We start from the raw sequence: 20990 nt of genomic DNA, 5'->3' as shown, positions 1-20990 counted from the left end.
TTATTATATTTTTGGGATTTACACTATTTTTTATTTCCTGTAAAAATAAAGTCAATTTTTTGGGGATGGTGGTATAAAATATTTAAAGCATTAGTATAATTTACACTCTAGTATTATACAATACGTTTTCAAATGAACTAATAATAACGTAGTACCCCCCTAACAATAGTTGAACACTACAAAATTTAGATATAACAGCAAGATTTTTTCCCTTTATCACTAATTTGTGTTGTCTAATCACTCACAAGGTTTTGGTTTTTTACGGTGATGGTGTTTCTTACTGTAAATACTGTATATTTTATTGTGTATTTTCTATGTAAAATCTGACGAAAAGTAGTACTGATTTACTTTACATGAAGGTGTAGATTTTGATTTGTATTTTAAAAAAAATATCTGCTTTTAAGATAAGTCTCTTTCTAACGCCCGTATTCACAATCGATGCTTGCTTAAGTGAACCAGCAAATCGAACGCACAGCGTTGAACAGAGCTCTGTGATTGGTTTGTGTGTCACCCTGTGCGTCCACGCGCACTGTGTGACCTCATAGTAATGTTTGTGAATAAAAAACTTAAAAACGCGTTTTTAACGGCGAATAAAGTTTGACAGTTGTGACATGAAAAAAAAAAACAAAACTGATATGTGTGACAAATCTTTAGCATTTTACAATAACTTTGTATTTTTTTTGTTCTGCACAGTTTTAAATTAAAAATTCGTCAGATTTTACATTCTGTACATATCTTTACTTTTTATTTTCACTCAAGGGCGATTCAAGCGACACCTACGGGCTACTTGAATCGCCTTAACTGCATACGGTTATGGTGTTTATTTCCACGTGAATAGAGGCCGAAATCGCTCAACTTGAGCCAGCTGCCACGAGTCGAGGCTCTGTTCCGCCATTTTGACGCCACGATGCGGAAAACTTATGACATTTTGACGATATCTCCGAGAGTTGAGAAGGTTTCGTTTTTGTTTTATTTTTCTTTTAGTTGGCATTGTGTTGTGGCTTTTGTATGTCGCCAGTTTTCATTCTCGTACTTCATTGTTTTGTGTATTTGACAGTAAAAAAAAGTAAGTAATTTAGGTAATATGACAGCAAGTAGTTTTTATAGTAGAACTACATACATACATACAGTTAGTTTTAAGTAAATTCAAAATTCAAAGACAGATATGCTATTTTCATGATAGTGAATTGTATGTGTCTTTAAAGTTCAAGATTGTACATTAAAAACGTAAAATTAGTAAGTAACAGTACTTATGTGTATTTTGAAAGTAAAGCAGAGGGTATAATTTAGTATTAGAAAGAATAATGTGTTATTTGGGTCTAAATATAACAATTAGTATAGAAAGAGTTTAACTTTAAAATTAGTTAAAATGGTGTGGGTAATTATTTGATTTACGTAGTATATTTCGGACACGCTTTTACAAACTATCATGCATGACTTCAAACTCTAAAGGTGAGTATAGACTAGAGCACTCACTTGTAACAAAACAACGAGACGCTCTATGAATATTTTCTAGTTTAACACCCTTTTACGAACGAAAATGTGCTTTGGAAACTGAGCTTTTACCTTTACAGTCAGCGTCAAATAGTTCATCACACCCAAAGTTGAGAACACAACCTTATTTCAATTGTAATAAAGACGTGTTGCGAACTTTTTGGCTACTTTGGGTGTCACGAACTATTTGACGCTGACTGTACCGTTCATAAGAATGGTTGCATTAATCCTTCAAGGTCCGCGAATCTAGACACAATAGATAAAATCAATTGTTATGACATTAATTAATGCCGTCCTGGGACTCAATCGGTTAAATAGAAATGCTCTAGAAAATGCTCCAGTGTATATCCACCTTAATCCAGGGTTGATCAAACTTATTTTATTAATCTTACTTGGCATGTTTGAGAAACCCTGTAACTAATCATCATCACACTCATCACCTTCTCACTGTAACGTATCTCATCACTCTGTCGGCTTTGGCGCTTTATTTTTCATTTATGGTAAACAAAAAAAAAGAAAAAATATTTTTTCTTTTTTTTTGGGGAAAAAGCTTTTTTTAAAGACTTCTTCCCACATAAACGAATATCAGAATAAATAACGACATAGGCATAGAAGTGTATGGCAAAAATATGATTTTAGCGAGTTTATGATCCATTAAATAACAGTAAATTAGAAAGCCTAAACATTTTCGTATTATGAGACAACACCTACATTATTTACAAACTTCTTCCCCATCAGCAATATTGTGGTCCCCATCGGCAATATTGTGGTCCCATTAGCAATATTGCGGTTCCCATTAGCAATATTGCGGTCCTCATTTGTAATATTGCAGTCCCCATCAATAATATTGTAGTCCCCATGTAGGTCTTTTGATGTCAAACGGCTGCTATGTGAATCCGTTTGCCTAATATTTAAAGGATTTAAATTAAATTAATTAAGACTATTTGGTTACTACCTAGTACAATTTAGGTACAATATTTCAGGTTAATACGCTTCTATGCCATGTCGTTATTTTTTTTTAATTTATGTTTTCTTTGCTTATTTTTTATTTATTATTATTTTCCGTTAGGTAACGATAAATTTGTCCAAAACACGGACTACGGAGAGTCGAACTCGGCACCACACGGACGATTCTTCTCTCGGCAGCTTTAAGTATGAGGTTCGTTTTGTTTTGCTTTTTTGTGTGTATTTTTTATGGACGTTTTACTGATTTTTTTTTCTTTATAGTGTTTTGATTTTTTTACTTTTTGTTTATATTTTTCCTTTTTTTAAGAAAATACTTTAGAGTTACACTGGTAATGTATAATGAAAATACTGTTAATTAACGCAGGGTACAATAAAAACGAATTATAATTATTTTGATGACTTAATTTCCACGTCGGTCTTTTCTGCGCCATCTCTCGCCAGTTATCGACGTGGAAATCGCGCATTCGTCTCTTCAGCGAGACCTGAATGATGATGATAATTGATATTATTAGATCATTTCTCTTTCTCTTCAGGACCAAGAGTCAACAGAGCACGATGGCGACATCGAAGACATCTCTGACGGCGAGAGGACGTCATCCTCCGAGCGGGGCAACCGGACCATGTACTATCCCGGGAACAACGATGAGGACACGCCTGGGTAAGTCTGCACCAAATGACTGAATGGAGCCCTAGCCACAGATCTACGATTTTTTATAGCCGGGGCAACATTTCGTGCCCCCGTCCTACCGTTTGAAAGATACCTACATAAAAAAAGGTCGACGTGTTTATGAGTGTGATATGTGAATGTATTGTTTCATGCTTTGTGAATCATTTTTTTACAGTGTTCCCTTCTTTTCATTTGAGAATATTTCTAGCAAGTTCATGGATAAAACCATGGTGAAAACGTCTTTTAATTCATTTAAAGATTTTAGAGTCTAAAAAATAACATAACAGAATCAAAGAATCTACTTCTTCTGATGTGCCTTTTCCTATTTAATTGACGTTCAGCTCCCCATAAATAGAAGAAAACAGTGTCTTCTAAACAAACTATTTGTTCTAGGGAGTTCATGGTGAACGCAATGGACGCCGAAGAGCTCCGGCAGTCGGTGCGTCGCTCAAAACGCTGGCAGGCCACCGGCTCGCCGCGGCTCGAGCTCCCGCCCGGCGGCACCTCGCTGTCCGGCTCCGGACACGATTCGGACGACGATGAGGTAAAGCCCCTCCATCTCCCCCTTAACCATTCTACATGCCTCACTGCGTACAGTCAAATCAACACGTCTTTGTTACAATTGGAAAAAGGTTGTGTTGTCAACTTTTTGGCCACTTTGGGTGTCACGGAACTAATTTGACGCTGTCTTTGAGACTCTTTTCCCTTAACCCTTACTTCGTTCCCTACAAGTTTTCACCGATTGGTCACTTCTCATAGTCAATTATTTTGGGGAAAACACTCGTTCGTTGATTCATCATCCATTTGTTCACAATCATTTGTCGTTCAATAAGTACTTAGTTTTTGCGCTTGATCATTTACCATTCAGCGTTTTCTATCTTGTATTTTTTCTTATTTTTTGGTACATATTACCATAATTTTTGGTAAATATACTTATCTTAGCTTATCTTAATAAACTTCTTTTTTTTAATTATAGGTGTCAACCCCGTCCGGTGACAACGCAGAACGCAATCCCTTATCAGGCTCGTGTGAGTCACTGGACACAGCAGGCCGCCGCGAGAAGTACATCAAGTCGGCGTACGATAGCTTGTGTGCTGACGGGGACAACGACCACAATATAGGTGAATATTGTTAATGGGGACCATAATATTACTGATGGGGACGGCTATATTGCTGATATCGATGGGAATCACAATGTTACGGATGGGAACCACAATACTACGGATGAGGAATACAATATTAGATGGGGGCCAAAATTATAGATTAGGAACACATTATAGGGCTCGTGCGAGTCGCTAGACATAGCGGGACGCCGTGAGAAGTAAATAAAGTCGGCGTACGACAGACAGCCTGTGTGCTGATGGGGACAACGATCACAATATAGGTAAATATTTTAGATGGGGACGGCAATATTACTGATGGGGATCAACATTTTACGGATAATGAACCGCAATACTACGGATGAGGACCATAATATTACAGATGGGGACCACGATATTTCAAAAGGGGATGACTATATTTCAGACGAGGACCACTATATTACAGATGGGGACGGGGAGTACTATATTAGATGGGGAACACAATATTACAGATAGGTACCACAATATTATTGATGAGGACCATAATATCACAGATGGAGAAGGCAATATTACTAATGGGGACTACAATATTAGATGAGGAAGCAATGCAACTGCGAAAAACCGGTGTTCAAGACACTAACGCTCTTCTCTTCCGTTGCTAAAATCTTTTGCGTTTTCAATTAAATAATTCCAAGATGCGCCTGCGACTGCGCCTCTATTCCCAAACTAAATAAATATCTAGATACATGACTTAACCTCTCATCCCTCAGGCAACAACTCGCTGTCCTCCCAGCACTTGTCCCGCGCGCCGCCCGCGCCCGCGCGCGCCGCGCCCTCCCCCGCGCCCCGCACTCCGTCCAAGACGCAAGACCCTGAAGCGGCGAGGCGGAGGGAGGAGCTGCACAGGCGCATACTGGAGACACGGCGGCAGCTGGAGAGCGTGAGTAGACTTCTAGTCGTTCGTTTCAGCCTTTAGCGACATCTATCGACTCCCCACTACGGATAACAGATGGCGCTAACACGTATGACAACTGGAGAGCGTGAGTAGAATAAGACTATCCCGTGAATTTCATGAAAAGATGTCCAAGATGGTTGGCCCTAAGGCGGCTAGATGGAGGGAGAAACTACAAAGGCACATACTGGAGACCAGGGCAGCTGGAGAGCGTGAGTAGACTTCTAGTAATATTCGTGCGTTTTAGCCAAATGACGTCCACTGCTGGAAAAAGCTACACTGCTTGCTCTCTTCTCCCTCTCCCTCTCCCTCTCTTCTCTCTTCTACCTCTCTTATATCCCTTCCCACTCTCTCTCCTCCCTCTCTCTTCTCCTCTTACTTCCCCCTCTCTTCTCCTCTCCCTCTCTCCTCCCTCTCTTCTCTCTTTCCATCTTCCCTCTCTCTCTCTTCTCTCTCTCCTCTCTCTCTACACTCTTCCTACACACGTCCGCAAGAAGCGACTAAGGCACAAGCATGGTCGCAACAACTCGCTGTCCTCCCAGCACTTGTCCCGCGCGCCGCCCGCGCCCGCGCGCGCCGCGCCCTCCCCCGCGCCCCGCACTCCGTCCAAGACGCAAGACCCTGAAGCGGCGAGGCGGAGGGAGGAGCTGCACAGGCGCATACTGGAGACACGGCGGCAGCTGGAGAGCGTGAGTAGAATAAGACTATCCCGTGAATTTCATGAAAAGACGTCGAAGATGCTTGTCCCTAAGGCGGCTAGATGGAAGGAGAAACTACAAAGGCACATACTGGAGACCAGGAGGCAGCTGGAGAGCGTAAGTAGAATAGGACTATCCCCGTGGATTTCTTGAAAAGATGTCCAAGATGCTTGGCCCTAAGGCGGTAAGATGGAGGGAGAAACTATAAAGGGACTCCACGAAATAGTGTCCAAGATGCTTAGCCCTAAGGCGACAAGACTGAGGGAGTAACTACAAAAGCGCATACTAAAGACCAGGGCAGCTGGAGAGCGTGAATAGACTTCTAGTAATGTTCGTGCGTTTCAGCCAAATGACGTCTGCACTGCTCTCTTTTCTCTCTCTCTCTTTACTCTCTCTCCTCCCTCTCTCATCTCTCTCTCTCCTCCCTCTCCTCTCTCTCTCTCCTCCCACTCCTCTCTCTCTCTTCTGCCCCTCTCTCACGTCTCTCTCTTCTCCCCCTCCCTACCTCTCTCTCCTTTCTTCTGTCTTTTTTCTCTCTCCTCCCTTTCTACTCTCTCTCTCTCTCTCTCTCTTCTCTCTCTCTCCTCTCTCTCTCTTCCCTCTCTCTCTTCCTACACACGTCCGTAAGCGACTAAGGCACTAGCATGGCCGCAACAACTCGCTGTCCTCCCAGCACTTGTCCCGCGCCCTCCCCCGCGCCCCGCACTCCGTCCAAGACGCAAGACCCTGAAGCGGCGAGGCGGAGGGAGGAGCTGCACAGGCGCATACTGGAGACACGGCGGCAGCTGGAGAGCGTGAGTAGACTAGAACCACCCCCATTCTTACCCCGTAGATTCAATGTCCAAGATGCTTGACCCTAAGGCGACAAGAGGAACTACAAACTACTGAAGACCAGGAGGCAGCTGGAGAGCGTGAGTGGAATAGAATTACCTTTATGGTTTTCTATAGATGTCTTAAGAGGCGACTAAGGGATATTGCATACTGGAGACACGGCGGCAGCTGGAGAGCGTGAGTAGAATAGAATTACCTCTGTTCTTCCCTTAGATTGTATGAAAAAATTCCCTCAGGCGGCAAGATGGAGGGAGGAACTATGAAGGCGCATATTGGAGACCAGGAGGCAACTAGAGAGGGTGAGTAGACGTCTAGTAATATTCGTGCGTTTCAGCCAAATGACGTCCACTGCTCTCTTCTCCCTCTCTCTTCTCTCTCTCCTCCCTCTCTCCTCCCTCTCTCCTCCCTCTCTCCTCCCTCTCTCCTCCCTCTCTCCTCCCTCTCTCCTCCCTCTCTCCTCCCTCTCTCCTCCCTCTCTCCTCCCTCTCTCCTCCCTCTCTCCTCCCTCTCTCCTCCCTCTCTCCTCCCTCTCTCCTCCCTCTCTCCTCCCTCTCTCCTCCCTCTCTCCTCCCTCTCTCCTCCCTCCTCTCTCCCTCTCTCACCTCTCCCTCTCTTATCTCTATCCTCTCCCTCTCTTCTCCCTCTCTCCTATCCCTCTCTTGTCTCTCTCCTATTCCTCTCTTGTCTCTCTCCTATCCCTCTCTTGTGTCTCTCCTCCCTCTCTTCTCCCTCTCTCTCCTCCCTCTCTCCTCCCTCCTCTCTCCCTCTCTCTCCTCTCCCTCTCTTATCTCTATCCTCTCCCTCTCTTCTCCCTCTCTCCTATCCCTCTCTTGTGTCTCTCCTCCCTCTCTCTTCTCCCTCCCTCCCTCTTCTCCCTCTCTCCTCCCTCTCTCCTCCCTCTCTCCTCCCTCTCTCCTCCCTCTCTCTCTCTCTCCTGTTCCTACACACGTCCGTAAGCGACTAAGACACAAACATGGTCGCAACAACTCGCTGTCCTCGCAGCACTTGTCCCGCGCGCCGCCCGCGCCCGCGCGCGCCGCGCCCTCCCCCGCGCCCCGCACTCCGTCCAAGACGCAAGACCCTGAAGCGGCGAGGCGGAGGGAGGAGCTACACAGGCGCATACTGGAGACACGGCGGCAGCTGGAGAGCGTGAGTGGAATAGAACCACCTTTATACTTACCATGGATTTCATGAAAAAATGCCCTAAGGCGGCAAGATGGAGGGAGAAACTATGAAGGCGCATACTGGAGACACGGCGGCAGCTGGAGAGCGTGAGTAGATCAGAACCACCTTTATTTTTACCATGGATAAGACTCTGTTCTTCCCATGGATTTCATGAAAAGATGTCCAAGATGGTTGGATCCTAGGTGGCTGGATGGAGAGAGGTAGTACAAAGGCGCATACTGGAAACACGGCGCACAGTGGTCCCGATTTAATAAAACATGGACATTGATGCTAGAGGCACGAAAATTTTTTTGATGGTTACTGCTGTGATAACTAATAAGGCAAAAAAATATTACAATCCTACGACGTCTATTTCGTAGTAAAAAAAAATATATACATATTTTTTGTATGGAAGAAATTACGTTTCTGTCAATTTTTCGAAATTCTTTAACGATGTCAAGATGCCGATCACACATGTTATAAAACAAGTGATTCTGAGTATTTCATGCGAAGATACTTGTCACTTATCTCTGCGTACTTTGAGTTATCGAGGGTTGAAAAATCGATTTTTTTATCTTAAATATTTCCACGAAAAATTGCCAAAATTACAATATGGTGTATAAGGGACACCTTTGATGACACATAACAACAACTCGCACTCGCGCGCGCTCGTATGCATCAGCTTTTAATAAAATAAAATAAAAAATTAAGGGAAATACTTAATACAACGTTGTATGTATAGGTCCGCTGGCCGTCAAAAAGTAGCTTATACGAGAGGTTGCCCAATTTACAATATGTCCATCATTGATAACTCACACAAATATCGTCTCTCTCTGAAGGATAACAAGTTTTTTTTGTTTCCAGAAGCTCTTGATAGGATGGAAGCCCATAAATACTCTCTGAAGCGAGAATGAATCTCAAATTGCGATATTGCCATTTTGACAAATTACATGATGTAACTAGCGCTAACGTTTATCTTCAGGTAGACACAGTTTTAAGTTAAAAGATTGTCTACTATTTCACACTGTTCTTCGTTTTGGAACAGTTCTTTGATTATAGGTAGTCGCTAATTTCGTTTTGTTAGACTCTTTCAGTTTAGCACATAAAGCGTAAACTAATTCCTCCTCAGAATGATCTAAAAGTGTTAGAGAGCGCCTCTTCTTCTGCAGAAGAAGAATTTTGCATAAATCTTCAAAAGGTTTTTTATTTATACCAGAAGTCGATGGTTGCACATCTACTTCCGCAGTCTCATCAACTGGAGCGTCTTCCTCGGTGTTAACGTTGTCTATGCGTTGTGTTAACTCGGTAAAAAACATTTTTTAAATCTATATTTTTACATTTCGGCCAGACCATTTCAGACTAAAATGACGAACGTATTGGCATTGAATTGTCTTCCGAAGATTTGAGTAATTATCAAATCATTAAGTCGTAATTTTACAAGAAATATATCAAAGAAGATATGGTCTGCTTCCAGCAGAGCCCAAAAGACATTTTTGCACCAGAATTCGCATTGGCTAGACTCTGAAATTGTCTGGCCGAATTGTAAAAATATAGATTTAAACAATGTTTTTTACCGAGTTAACACAACGCATAGACAACGTTAACACCGAGGAAGACGCTCCAGTTGATGAGACTGCGGAAGTAGATGTGCAACCATCGACTTCTGGTATAAATAAAAAACCTTTTGAAGATTTATGCAAAATTCTTCTTCTGCAGAAGAAGAGGCGCTCTCTAACACTTTTAGATCATTCTGAGGAGGAATTAGTTTACGCTTTATGTGCTAAACTGAAAGAGTCTAACAAAACGAAATTAGCGACTACCTATAATCAAAGAACTGTTCCAAAACGAAAAACAGTGTGAAATAGTAGACAATCTTTTAACTTAAAACTGTGTCTACCTGAAGATAAACGTTAGCGCTAGTTACATCATGTAATTTGTCAAAATGGCAATATCGCAATTTGAGATTCATTCTCACTTCAGAGAGTATTTATGAGCTTCCATCCTATCAAAAGCTTCTGGAAACAAAAAAAACTTGTTATCCTTCAGAGAGAGATGATATTTGTGTGAGTTATCAATGATGGACATATTGTAAATTGGGCAACCTCTCGTATAAGCTACTTTTTGACGGCCAGCGGACCTATACATACAACGTTGTATTAAGTATTTCCCTTAATTTTTTATTTTATTTTATTAAAAGCTGATGAATACGAGCGCGCGCGAGTGCGTGTCGTTGTTATGTGTCATCAAAGGTGTCCCTTATACACCATATTGTAATTTTGGCAATTTTTCGTGGAAATATTTAATATAAAAAAATCGATTTTTCAACCCTCGATAACTCAAAAGTACGCAGAGATAAGTGACAAGTATTTTGGCATGAAATACTCAGAATCACTTGTTTTATAACATGTGTGATCGGCATCTTGACATCGTTTAAGAATTTCGAAAAATTTACAGAAACGTAATTTCTTCCATACAAAAAATATGTATATATTTTTTTTACTACGAAATAGACGTCGTAGGATTGTAATATTTTTTTGCCTTATTAGTTATCATAGCAGTAACCATCAAAAAAAATTTCGTGCTTCTAGCATCAATGTCCATGTTTTATTAAATCGGGACCACCGTGCGGCGGCAGCTGGAGAGTAAGTTGACTTTTGTTTTTATTAGTTGCTTGGTTGCGCTTAGTTATATTGCTGTCGCGACTGTGCGATGGGCGGCCGCAGTGAGTGTGCGTGCGAGCGCGACAGCAATATAATTACGCGCGAGCGATAAGGATGGTTAGCTTGGGGTCATTGGAAGAAATTCTACGTGCTCGGCTACCGGACTATAGATACGTCACGCGGCAGACGCGCACTGTGTGACTTTTCGTAGCTAGGTCCGACGAAATCCTTGTCTTGTCTGCGGCAAACACGGTGAAATTAAGATACTACAAAGGCGCATACTGGAGACGAGGAGGCAGCTGGAGAGCGTGAGTAGACTTCTAGTAATGTTCGTGCGTTTCAGCCAAATGACTTCACAAAAGTTTACCCCAACTTGAGAGCGTAAGTAGAATGAGACAATCCCCATTCTTTCCGTGGATTTCATGGACAATTAGGCAAACATCAGGCCTGTCGCCAGCCCAATTATGAAGCCGTGTGGATACAAGGGATCCAACAGAATAGAATAGAATTCACACTTTCCCCTGGATGTCCTAAGAGGCGATTAGAGGACCAATATGCGACCAGGCCTTGGATGAGCTGGTCACTTGACAAGCAGTTTTATAGTAAACAAGATCTTGACTTTTATACTTTTTGACATAGACTAAAAATTAAGTGAAAAAATTACCTGCTTAACTACTTAACACGTGTAAATCAACCTTTACACCGATTTGGTATCGATTGATTCCTTATACAAATTAGAAGCAAACTATCTGCCGATAAAAAGTCTGCGTGGACTCATATAGGTATAGTTATTGCAATTCACAAAGGCGAGTGAGCTTTACATGTGTGGTGGCTCGCTACTGTTCGTTTGTCAAGTTTTGATAGACATTACACTATCGTTATGTGCATGTACACATACAAGTAAAGTTCACACGCCTTCATGTGTTGCATTACTATAGTCAAAATGAAATGAATCAATAGTTAATAATTTACATTTTCTTTTCCAGGTGGCATTCCGTTCGAACCTCAAATCGAGTCAGTCCACTCACGATCTTTCATACATCCCAGAGAAAGACGGCTCGAAGCGCGCGCGACCCGTCTCCATGGCCGTGCCGAGCAATACGCGGCCTTATGGTGAGTGTAGCAACGTTCATAACGCTTTGAAGACTTGGCCGGACTTGCAGGTGATTTCTTTTGATGAGAATAGGCTAGTGGAGATTCTAGTCAATAGCTTTTGCCCGCGGCTTCACCCGCGTGAGATTTAGTTTGTCACAGATCGTCATAAATTATAGTCTATATGTTATTCTGTGTTATAAGTAATACTACTGTAAAGTTTCATCAAAATCCGTTTAGTAATTTTTGCGTGAAAGAGTAACAAACATCCAGACAATCTTTCGCATTTATAATATTAGTAGGATTGACACACTTTTTTGAACTGTCAAAATGAGTTGCTAGCGTAGATTTTGTATAGCAATAGAGACTATGACGTCATCGAGTCGCGAATTAAATTGAATGACAGTTTGATAATTTCAAAGCTGCTAAATACCGTATTTTATAGTCCACAGAAAACTAACTGGGTTTTTTGGACTACAATTAGTGTTTTATTAAAAAAATGATTATTTTTTTGAAAAAAAAAAGTTGTTTTCGAATTTTACAGTAAGTTTATATTCGTCTCATTACTGGACGCAGACTTTACTCCAACTGTGGGCTACCCTTCAGCTTTTCGTCATTTATTTACGTAAAATAATTTAAAAAGTATGTAATCTGTTGTGACAGCAAAAAATGCACCGTTTTCATGACAATGACAGCTCTTGAACTAAGTTCAGTAAACTCTTTTAGTACCTATGCGAATTGTGAAATTATTCAATAATTTCATTTGACAACAAAAATATTAAAATGTTTACATCAATTGATTTCACCTGCAAGACTCATGATATTGCTAAAGAGTGCCACATCATTAACATTTGCATATTTTATGATATATTGTGAATTGACCAACAATATTGTCACTTTACTTCAGAATTTTACCTTACACAGATACCAGAAAAATATTTTTTTCTGGGCACAGTCAGCATCAAATAGTTTGTAACACCCAAAGTAGCCAAAAAGTTCGTAACACGTCTTTGTTACAATCGGAATAAGGTTGTGTTGTCGAATTTTTGATCACTTTGGGTGTCACGATCTATTTTGCGCTGACTGTACAATCCGGTTGAATTAACTACACACCTGGCCGTGACGTCATGTCGCCGCCCTGTCGGGCGAGGGGAGGTGTGCGAATGAGTGCGTAGTAGAGTAGCATTTCAGCGAGGCTTGCTGTTAGCTCGACTGTGTTGTATAACCATCTTTATAAAATCAAACATTACTGAATTTATTTATTGTAAAATGTTGAATATATTTACATTGAAACATGTTGTTGGTCAATTGAAACCATAATATGTATCGCTACTAACCGATTATTTAATCCCCACCACGCTAACCAGGACATAACCCCCCCTGTCCAGAAGAGAATCTGGACAGTCTGAATTCTAACTACTTCGATAGTTTGAACCCGTTCCAAAACGTGGACTATCGACAGAAGAACCCTTACGCTATCCCCGCCAATCTAAACAAACTCATCCCCGATTATATCGACAATCCCCCGTATGTCCCTCCCCACGCAAACATACCACAATCTAGCAACGACAAAAGAACTATGAACTTTACTCCTTACGGAATAAAGCCCATGATTTTCAAAGACCAATTGCCGCAGAAACAAAATCTGGCCTTTACTATTGATATGGGCAAAAAACCAGTTCAGTCCAAAGTTTTTAATAGACTGTTCCCAAATGCAGAAGAAAAGGAACCACCACCAAAAGTACCTCCTAGAAATTTCCATTTGAATCTGACAAAGCCAGATGACAAACCACAGACGAAACCTAAACCGAATCGTAGTATATTCAAAAATTACAAGTCTTGTCCAGTCTCCCCAGTCTCTGAAGAATGCAAATGGGCTGACAAAGTAGCTCAAAACAACCAAAATCAAGGACCACAAACGCACTCTTTGGATCCTAAAAAGAGAAACTCGCTATCTTTCTTTGTTGGTCTGGACAATAAATCTTTGAAAGACAACGGCAAAAGTATCGTAGATACAATAAAAAGTGACACAGAGAAAATGATAGCAGAAATCACTAAAAAGTACGGTGATTTAGACGAATACGAACCCAATAATCTAGGTGATCTAGATTTAAAACCGACTAAAGAAGTTGAAGAAAAAGACGACGGTAATTTCTCGTCTGATTCGTTAGAAGATTGTAGTCTAAGTCAGGATGCTAGTTGCAAAAACAAATTGTACTCCAAAAAGGTTTGCAAAAAGCATAATAAGGGTAAACCGCGAAGAGCTATATCTAATTACGAAATATACGCGGGAGAAAAACCGGCAGTACCGGCCAAACCTGCTAATATTAATCAGAAAAGTTCGACTTTACCAAGAAATATGCCGTCAAATCTTGATGATATTTTGGACGAAGATTCCATGAATTACAACTACTCTAATATGTATAGATGCCAAAGTGTGTTAACAAAACGATGTGTGACCAGATCGAACGAATCGGTGTTGAGTGATAATTCAAACTGTTCTAGTGTTTCTAACGAAATATTCCTCAAATACGGCAACGAAGTGGCCTTCCAACAAGCCAAATTTTGTGATAGTAGATACAATTTGAATGATTCGCAAAAATGTTCGTATGAAAATATAAACGATGCCAATTATTTGGAGAATCACAGACACAGTAGTGCTAGCTTCTTTTTGAATCAGAAGAAGTACATGAAATCTAGTTGCAGTCAGGAATCTGTCCTCTCTGATGAAATGTATTTGGATAACGACAATCAGTTGTCCAGGACTAATTGTAATTCACTAGAAAGCGTGCTGTCAGATGATTCCGAATGCACTAAGAGTGCGCCTTTAGAAATGCTATTCGAAGGCACCAAACTTAAAAGACTCCAAAGAACTCAAACTAGTATTCCAAGAAACAGTAAGAGTTGCTATGAATTTGAAAACACATCGAAGAGTTATGGATCAAGTCCTAATGACGCTCCACACTTCCCTGGTTACATGTATAACAACTACTTCGAAGGGACTAGTCCAAATTACAAAAATCAACCAGCTAGTATAAGTCCAAAGCCTCCAGCTCCAACCAGTAAAGTATACGGATTCGATGTCCCAACTGCCGAATATTCCGGTCACAAAACTGTGACCAGATCGCGAAGTCTATACGATTCGTCATCGAAACAGCCTCCTCCTGCGAAGAATATTGCGTATTATTTCGACGGAAATAATGTACAGCAGTATACTAAAGAGAAGAAGGCAAGCGATGAGATTCCAAGACTCAATACGACAGACTACGCTGCTAATACTAAATCTTTACAACCCAAAAGTGAAAAACATAAGTACAAAAGTGAGATGGCTGGTTGTGAGCAGAGCGCTATGGTTAAATCAAAGAGTTGCAGCTTCGAAGTGGTTCTAGAACCCGCGTCGAAACCTAATCCATTGAAGAATTTGATGGAGAAACGCAACTCGCACGTGCAAAAGAATTTGGAGAAATTCGAGGAGCAAATTCGTAAAAACACTCAAACGAAAACTAGCAAAAATCAGCAGAATAAAGAGAAAGCTAACGGTGCCAAATATAACAATACAACGAAAAGTCTGGAGAGAGGCTCACAGAAAAATAATAACGTTAAAATTACCATGGAGTTTGTTCCGCACAAACCTCCGAAACCTATCAAGAGGACGTCGTCTGTCAAAATTAATAACAGACTTAAAGCTGGCTTGGATAAGTCAGCGCTTAGTTCTTCCATATCATCCCAGTATAAGGCCAAATTAGACGGACTCCAGAATAAGAACTACTTAGCAAATCAACAACAAGAGGACAAGAATTCTAACCAAGTAGATCCTTCAGATAGCACTGAGAAATCGTTTGATGTTTTCGTTAAAGAAAAAGACGTCAATGAAAATAAATCTGAAATTCAAATGGATAGCTTAGAAGTGTATGCTATGCAAAGAATGGAACGGATGAAACAAGTCAGCATGGATTCTTTAGATGTCATTGAAGATACTAATGATTTCGCTAAGGATTCTTTAGATTACTACGCAGAGCAAGACAATAAGTTCGCTTACAAGTCTAAGAAAGATCAAATCAATTCTAGGCTGTCTAGAAATGATAAAGATCTATCAGTCCCTTGTCACAGCCGTAACGTAGAAGCTAAAGAGAATATAGCGCCTGAGAGTGACGACATAAAACAATATAAAAACATCGAGAGAAAAATCGAGATTATTAATAAACTAGTTGAGATGGAAGAACGAAAGATTCTACAAGAGAAAATACTAAAGGAGTGGCGTATGCGACCTTTGAAAGCAAACATAAACGATGGTACAGGTGTAGTCAAAGTTTTGTCCAGAAAATTCGAGAAGCTAGCAACGAAGCAGACAACAGTGCCTAACTTTGCGTCTCTAACTTTAGAAGAAGCAGACACAGACACGGAAACAAATTCAGAGAATAAAGAAATAAAGCGCAATCTAAGTCTTCCAGATATTTTAGATTCCGAACAAATCGGAGGTTTAGTTACTGTAGAAGGGATAGAAGTTTCCAACGAAGCGGGGAACCCCAATCCGGAATCCGACGACACTGAAGTAAAACTAAATAACGCAGTCAAAACGGATTTGAACGCGCCAAAGTGTCTCAAGCAAAGAGTGTACAACGAAATGGTAATACCGAAGACAGACGTCCATTTAGATAGCGAGAATTACGAATCTTCCACCACTAGTTCTAGTTGTACGAATTCGCCGAAACGCATGTCGATATATGGTTTCAATCGCGCGAAAACCCCTTTTAGGAAAATTATAAGGGGTCCCACCCCTAGATTGTGTATGGAAAATCGAATTCATGAACCGTCTATGGGCAGAATCCGTCCCGTAATTTATTCAGGGGGTATCGTAAGGGGATCATGTCTGGCCAAAAGACTCCCGTTCCAACCGCCGATGTTACCGTCAAAATTCACACCGCAAGGTTGGCAACGCATGTTTTAAAAAGATAAATGTCGTTTCGGTTGCGCTTTTTTGAGGCATCGTATTATTTGTTTAAAGTGACGCGAATAAAGTCTATCGATACTATTGTAGATTTATACCGATTACCGTTAATGAGTTAAAAAAATACTGTAATAAATTGACATAATGATGTGATAGTATCGATAGAATTATAATAGTTATCAAATCTCTAGATGTTTCTATATCGATGTTGTAAAATTTTATCGCGAGTCACGACCTCTAGGGTTTAGCAAAATTTATTCAACGATGCCTTTCGCGTTTTTGTTATTTGAGATGTGAAGACAGTTAGTGTGGTGATAAAAAATATTAAAATTATTTGCATTATTCAAATATTGGTATTTTTAATTAAAAAAACGATGAAATCTTTTATTACTGGGCACTCGCTGTTTCTTCACAATCCATCGCAAACCACGGCTTTTTATTATTATAAAATTTTAAAGCATGTGTTTTTAATCTTCAATTTATTATTTTTATCATCCATTTGAATTTTGCATGTGTTTTGTGTGTTTAGATGTTTTTCGCTTTTGCCTTTAGCTGTCTGAACGTATGCGTTTTGTGCAAGTAAAAAATTGCAATTCCTAAAACACGATACTCACAAATTGGCTACTTAACCCATTTTTTGTTTTTTGTAGGTTGTGCATTTTTTTAACAGCAACTCCAAGTTATTAGAGTAAAAATAGAGAACTTTTCTAAAAATGGAAAAGAGAAAACTGCCATATTTATGTATGTACCTACTATACTAATATTTCAAGACATGGGTTCTTTAGGTTATGATGTTATACCTGTGTCAGCAAAACCACATCACACTATCCTACAACGTGCTATATCGATAAAGATACCGGTTTTAGCAATCTGGATCACATCACTATATCCAGCGACGTAGTTTTAACAGATAAAAAAAAAACATACGGGTTGAATTGAGAACCTCCTCCTTTTTTTGAAGTCGGTTGAAAATACCGCTCACAGCCACTTCACTCCTAAAATGAACTTTATCGACAAATCTACCGGTGGTCAATATAAATCTCATCACTATATTCCACGACATAGATCGTATATCCTAAAATACCACCTGTAGTGTCTATACTCTATAGTGTTGCGTCCTACGACGTTCTATCGACAAAAATACCGATACCATACGTTCAGACGCCCGCATGTTAACCCATCCTCGATCGCAGCGAGTCGCCAGACGTCCGAGGAGGAGGAGTCTTCTGGCATGCGTCGGGCGATATCTCTCTCGGATCTCGCCGTCAAACCGATGCCGGCGCCAAGGACCCCGCAAGGTATGGTTGTGAGGTTAAAAAGGTGGTGGTTAACAGGGGATATGTATGTTGGTGATGGAAAAAAAGGTACGATTAGGAATATTATTTCCAAGAATTTAGTTTAACTCGTGGATAATACCGGTTCCCGGTAAAAAACCGGTAAAACCGGTATAAAGAAGAAATCTGTTACAGTTGAGGGGACAGGGTGGAATTTTGTATTGCCACCTGGAGGGAAAGTACTATTAATACTGTAGATAGAAAAGTTTACTCACAGAAAACATTCCTTTATTTTTGAAAAGAAATAAAACTGCATTCACAAAATCATACCATGTATAAGCTACTATAGGCCAATGAAGTCGGTGTCAGAATGACCGATTCGAGGTCAGCTTCGAGGAAAGCTGGTTCGAATCCCATTGCTGGACTATTATAGTGAACCCACTCGTAACATATTAACTTAGCACGAGGGGTTAACGGGACTATTGGCAATTAGTGCGTAAGGAAAGATAAAATGCTTCATAATTATGTAACTAAAATTTTTAGTAATAAGTTAAAGTGCGAGAGTGCGACTCACATTTGACTGATATTTGAATTTTAAAGATGTTATCGTAATAATGTCTCCATATCTGTAATAACGGCATGCTTACATTATATCATGCTATAAACTTACTTATAACATTATGTGCATGTATTTTCTATTACATATTTAGCATGTTTCGCTTTTATCAACTTTTGTAATAGATGTTATCTTCTTTTATTTATAAAATCTTTTTGTGTGTCTTTTACCAAATCCTTAATTTATTCTATAAAATTCATCTATACCATTTGAAAAAACAATTATTATAACAGTAACTTGTTCATGTTTTCTATTCTAACTACATTATTTAAAAAATCTATAAAACGAATACTTAGTATTGTTTCTAAATTCTTTCCATCTTGCCAAGATAAAATCTTACCAGTTACCAGTTCTCAGATGTCATTTTAATTCCATTCACGACAACCTAATGTGTTTTTCTGACGGCAGCCTCATCGAAACCGGCCCAGCCGAGCCCGGGTTCGAACAAATCGCCGAGCGGGTTCGCCCGGCCCGCGCCCCGGTATAACGGCAAGTCGAACATGACCAGGAGTTCGAGCGTCGGCGTGTTGAATAACCAGGTGAGAATCTAAACTATCCAGTAACACACAGCCTCATCGAAACCGGTCCAGCCGAGCCCGGGTTCGAACCAGAATGTTAATATTCCTTCGGAATAGAGCAACAACCACGAGCTGTCAAACGAAACTGATTTTGGATGACACTGGATATCATTTGTGTGTCAGTGTCAAGATTATTTCACTGTTTGTACAATAAATCAATCACTGAACCAGTCACCACGTTTCTGAAGCACTATTTCTAATAATTTTGCTGACATAAGATCTGAAAAAATCTCAGAGCTCGAATTTTCAGCGTGCCAATAAGTGCTAACGAACTGTGAAATAGTTGCATAAAACGGTTCTGTTTGACGTGACGGCGACGGCATCACGCATCTCTTTTAATCACGCAGTGTTGCTGCTAGCGACATCTCGCTCGCTTAGTTCTTTGTTGCTCTATTCCGAAAGAATAATAACTTTATAAAAAGTCGCCGAACGGGTTCGCCCGTCCCGCGTCCCGGTATAACGGCAAGTCGAACATGACAAGGAGTTCTAAACTATCCAGTAAGACACACAGTCGATGAAGCACCTGATGTCGTGCCCTGAGTGCCCAAGCAACTGCACTCAGGAGGATTTGATGTGTGCTGCTGACAACGCCACTCTTGTGGCGGACTTTTGGGCTGACACTGTGTAGGTTTGTTGTCGACGTGACAAGAAGAAGAAGAAGTAAAACACAGCCTCATCAAAAGGTTTACTAAACCTTTGTTCGTCACCTGTCATCCGCTTTGCAATGTAGGGATGTCGAACCTTAACCTCGAACTCCTCCTATGTTCTTCTGATTAATTTCGTTGCGGGTCCAATGACAGCTTAAATTTCCCTCGAGACAAACTTACCTTCACTGGTTGGGTTATTGGCGGTCAAGCTGTAGATCCTGGATACACAGGAGTTGCAGCGGTGGGAACGAGAGGTGGGAATAGTCCCGTAATAGATGACCTTTTTCTTTACTGAAGTTTAACTTTCACAGAGCGATTCGGAGTCAGACCCGCAGCCTTCCAGGCCTCAGGCCAGCAGTCGGACCCAAGGCCTGATGAGGCCCACCATCAGTTCCATGAACAAAGCAGCCGCGAATACCGCCAGGAGGCGAGGGCTAGCGAACGCTTATAGCTCTGGTGAGTTGAAGTTATGTTTGGGATGTTCTGGGTATAGGGATGTGGTAGTAAATGAACAGGGGATAATAATATAGAGTAACGATGGGTAAAATAGATAAAAGAGAGGGTAAAGGTGCGGCCAAACCAACGCGTGCAGTCTGCGTGCACGATGGCGATCAGATGGTCGTGTATGAATTTGTTGTGAGTTCACATCAACACGTACAATAATAATAAATAATAAAATCATTTATTTGCAAGAACATGGTTACAGATTGGTGTCTGACTGATTGGTGTCTTGTACTGTCATTGGTTGCGGCGAACTATGCAACGTTTGCACGCGGCGATCGACGATCAGAGGGCTTAGTGTGAGTTTACACGTAAACGTTGTCAATAGAGAGCGCGTTAAAAAAATATATGAAGATTTTAGTTTTTTAAAGATTCCGCTAGGTGCACTGTCACAATCTGTCATACATTTAATGTCACTTTTTTACACAGTCGACATCGAATGCGCTCTGACACTCCGCCCCCAGCCCCCCTAGACAAAACGCACTTTTTGATCGAATCGAAAATCGAATCCGTCAAAACTCCATACAAAAAAGGGGCTTTTCGACCACTTATCGACCGGTTTGCGATTATAATTTGCACTTTGTCTAGACCCACTTGTCACGCTTGTTATTTTGACGTTTTTAATTTTAAAATGGCGGATTTTTTTTTTCAAATAAACGTCTGGATTGCGAACGTAGCAGTGTGAACAACTTTTGCACGCGCAGTGATCGCCATTGCGCAAGCAGACTCCACGCGTTGGTTTGGCCGAACCTTAATGATAGATACAGAATTGAAATTGATTTTTGGGTGAAATAAGTAATATTACAGAAAAGGTAAAGTAGTA

The 20990-nt window shown here is 40.7% G+C and overlaps 1 protein-coding gene across 1 annotated transcript in view; it reads left to right on the top strand.

Moving 5' to 3' along the window:
- The window catches only part of Wdr62 (WD repeat domain 62), a 110661-nt gene that overhangs the window by 83517 nt on the left and 6154 nt on the right, over positions 1–20990 (top strand). Inside the window, exons 21-30 of the mRNA XM_028317538.1 lie at positions 839–955; positions 2564–2653; positions 2994–3118; positions 3521–3671; positions 4104–4248; positions 4977–5146; positions 11498–11628; positions 17713–17849; positions 18850–18980; positions 19978–20122. Coding sequence (XP_028173339.1) covers positions 839–955; positions 2564–2653; positions 2994–3118; positions 3521–3671; positions 4104–4248; positions 4977–5146; positions 11498–11628; positions 17713–17849; positions 18850–18980; positions 19978–20122 — 1342 coding nt within the window. The remainder of the gene's footprint in view (positions 1–838; positions 956–2563; positions 2654–2993; positions 3119–3520; positions 3672–4103; positions 4249–4976; positions 5147–11497; positions 11629–17712; positions 17850–18849; positions 18981–19977; positions 20123–20990) is intronic.

Source organism: Ostrinia furnacalis, unplaced genomic scaffold, assembly GCF_004193835.3.
Source record: "Ostrinia furnacalis isolate ACB-3 unplaced genomic scaffold, ASM419383v2 OfSCF6292, whole genome shotgun sequence".
Lineage (NCBI taxonomy): Eukaryota > Metazoa > Arthropoda > Insecta > Lepidoptera > Crambidae > Ostrinia > Ostrinia furnacalis.
Note: the sequence above shows the minus strand (reverse complement) of the source record. Positions and strands in the feature narration are given on the sequence as shown.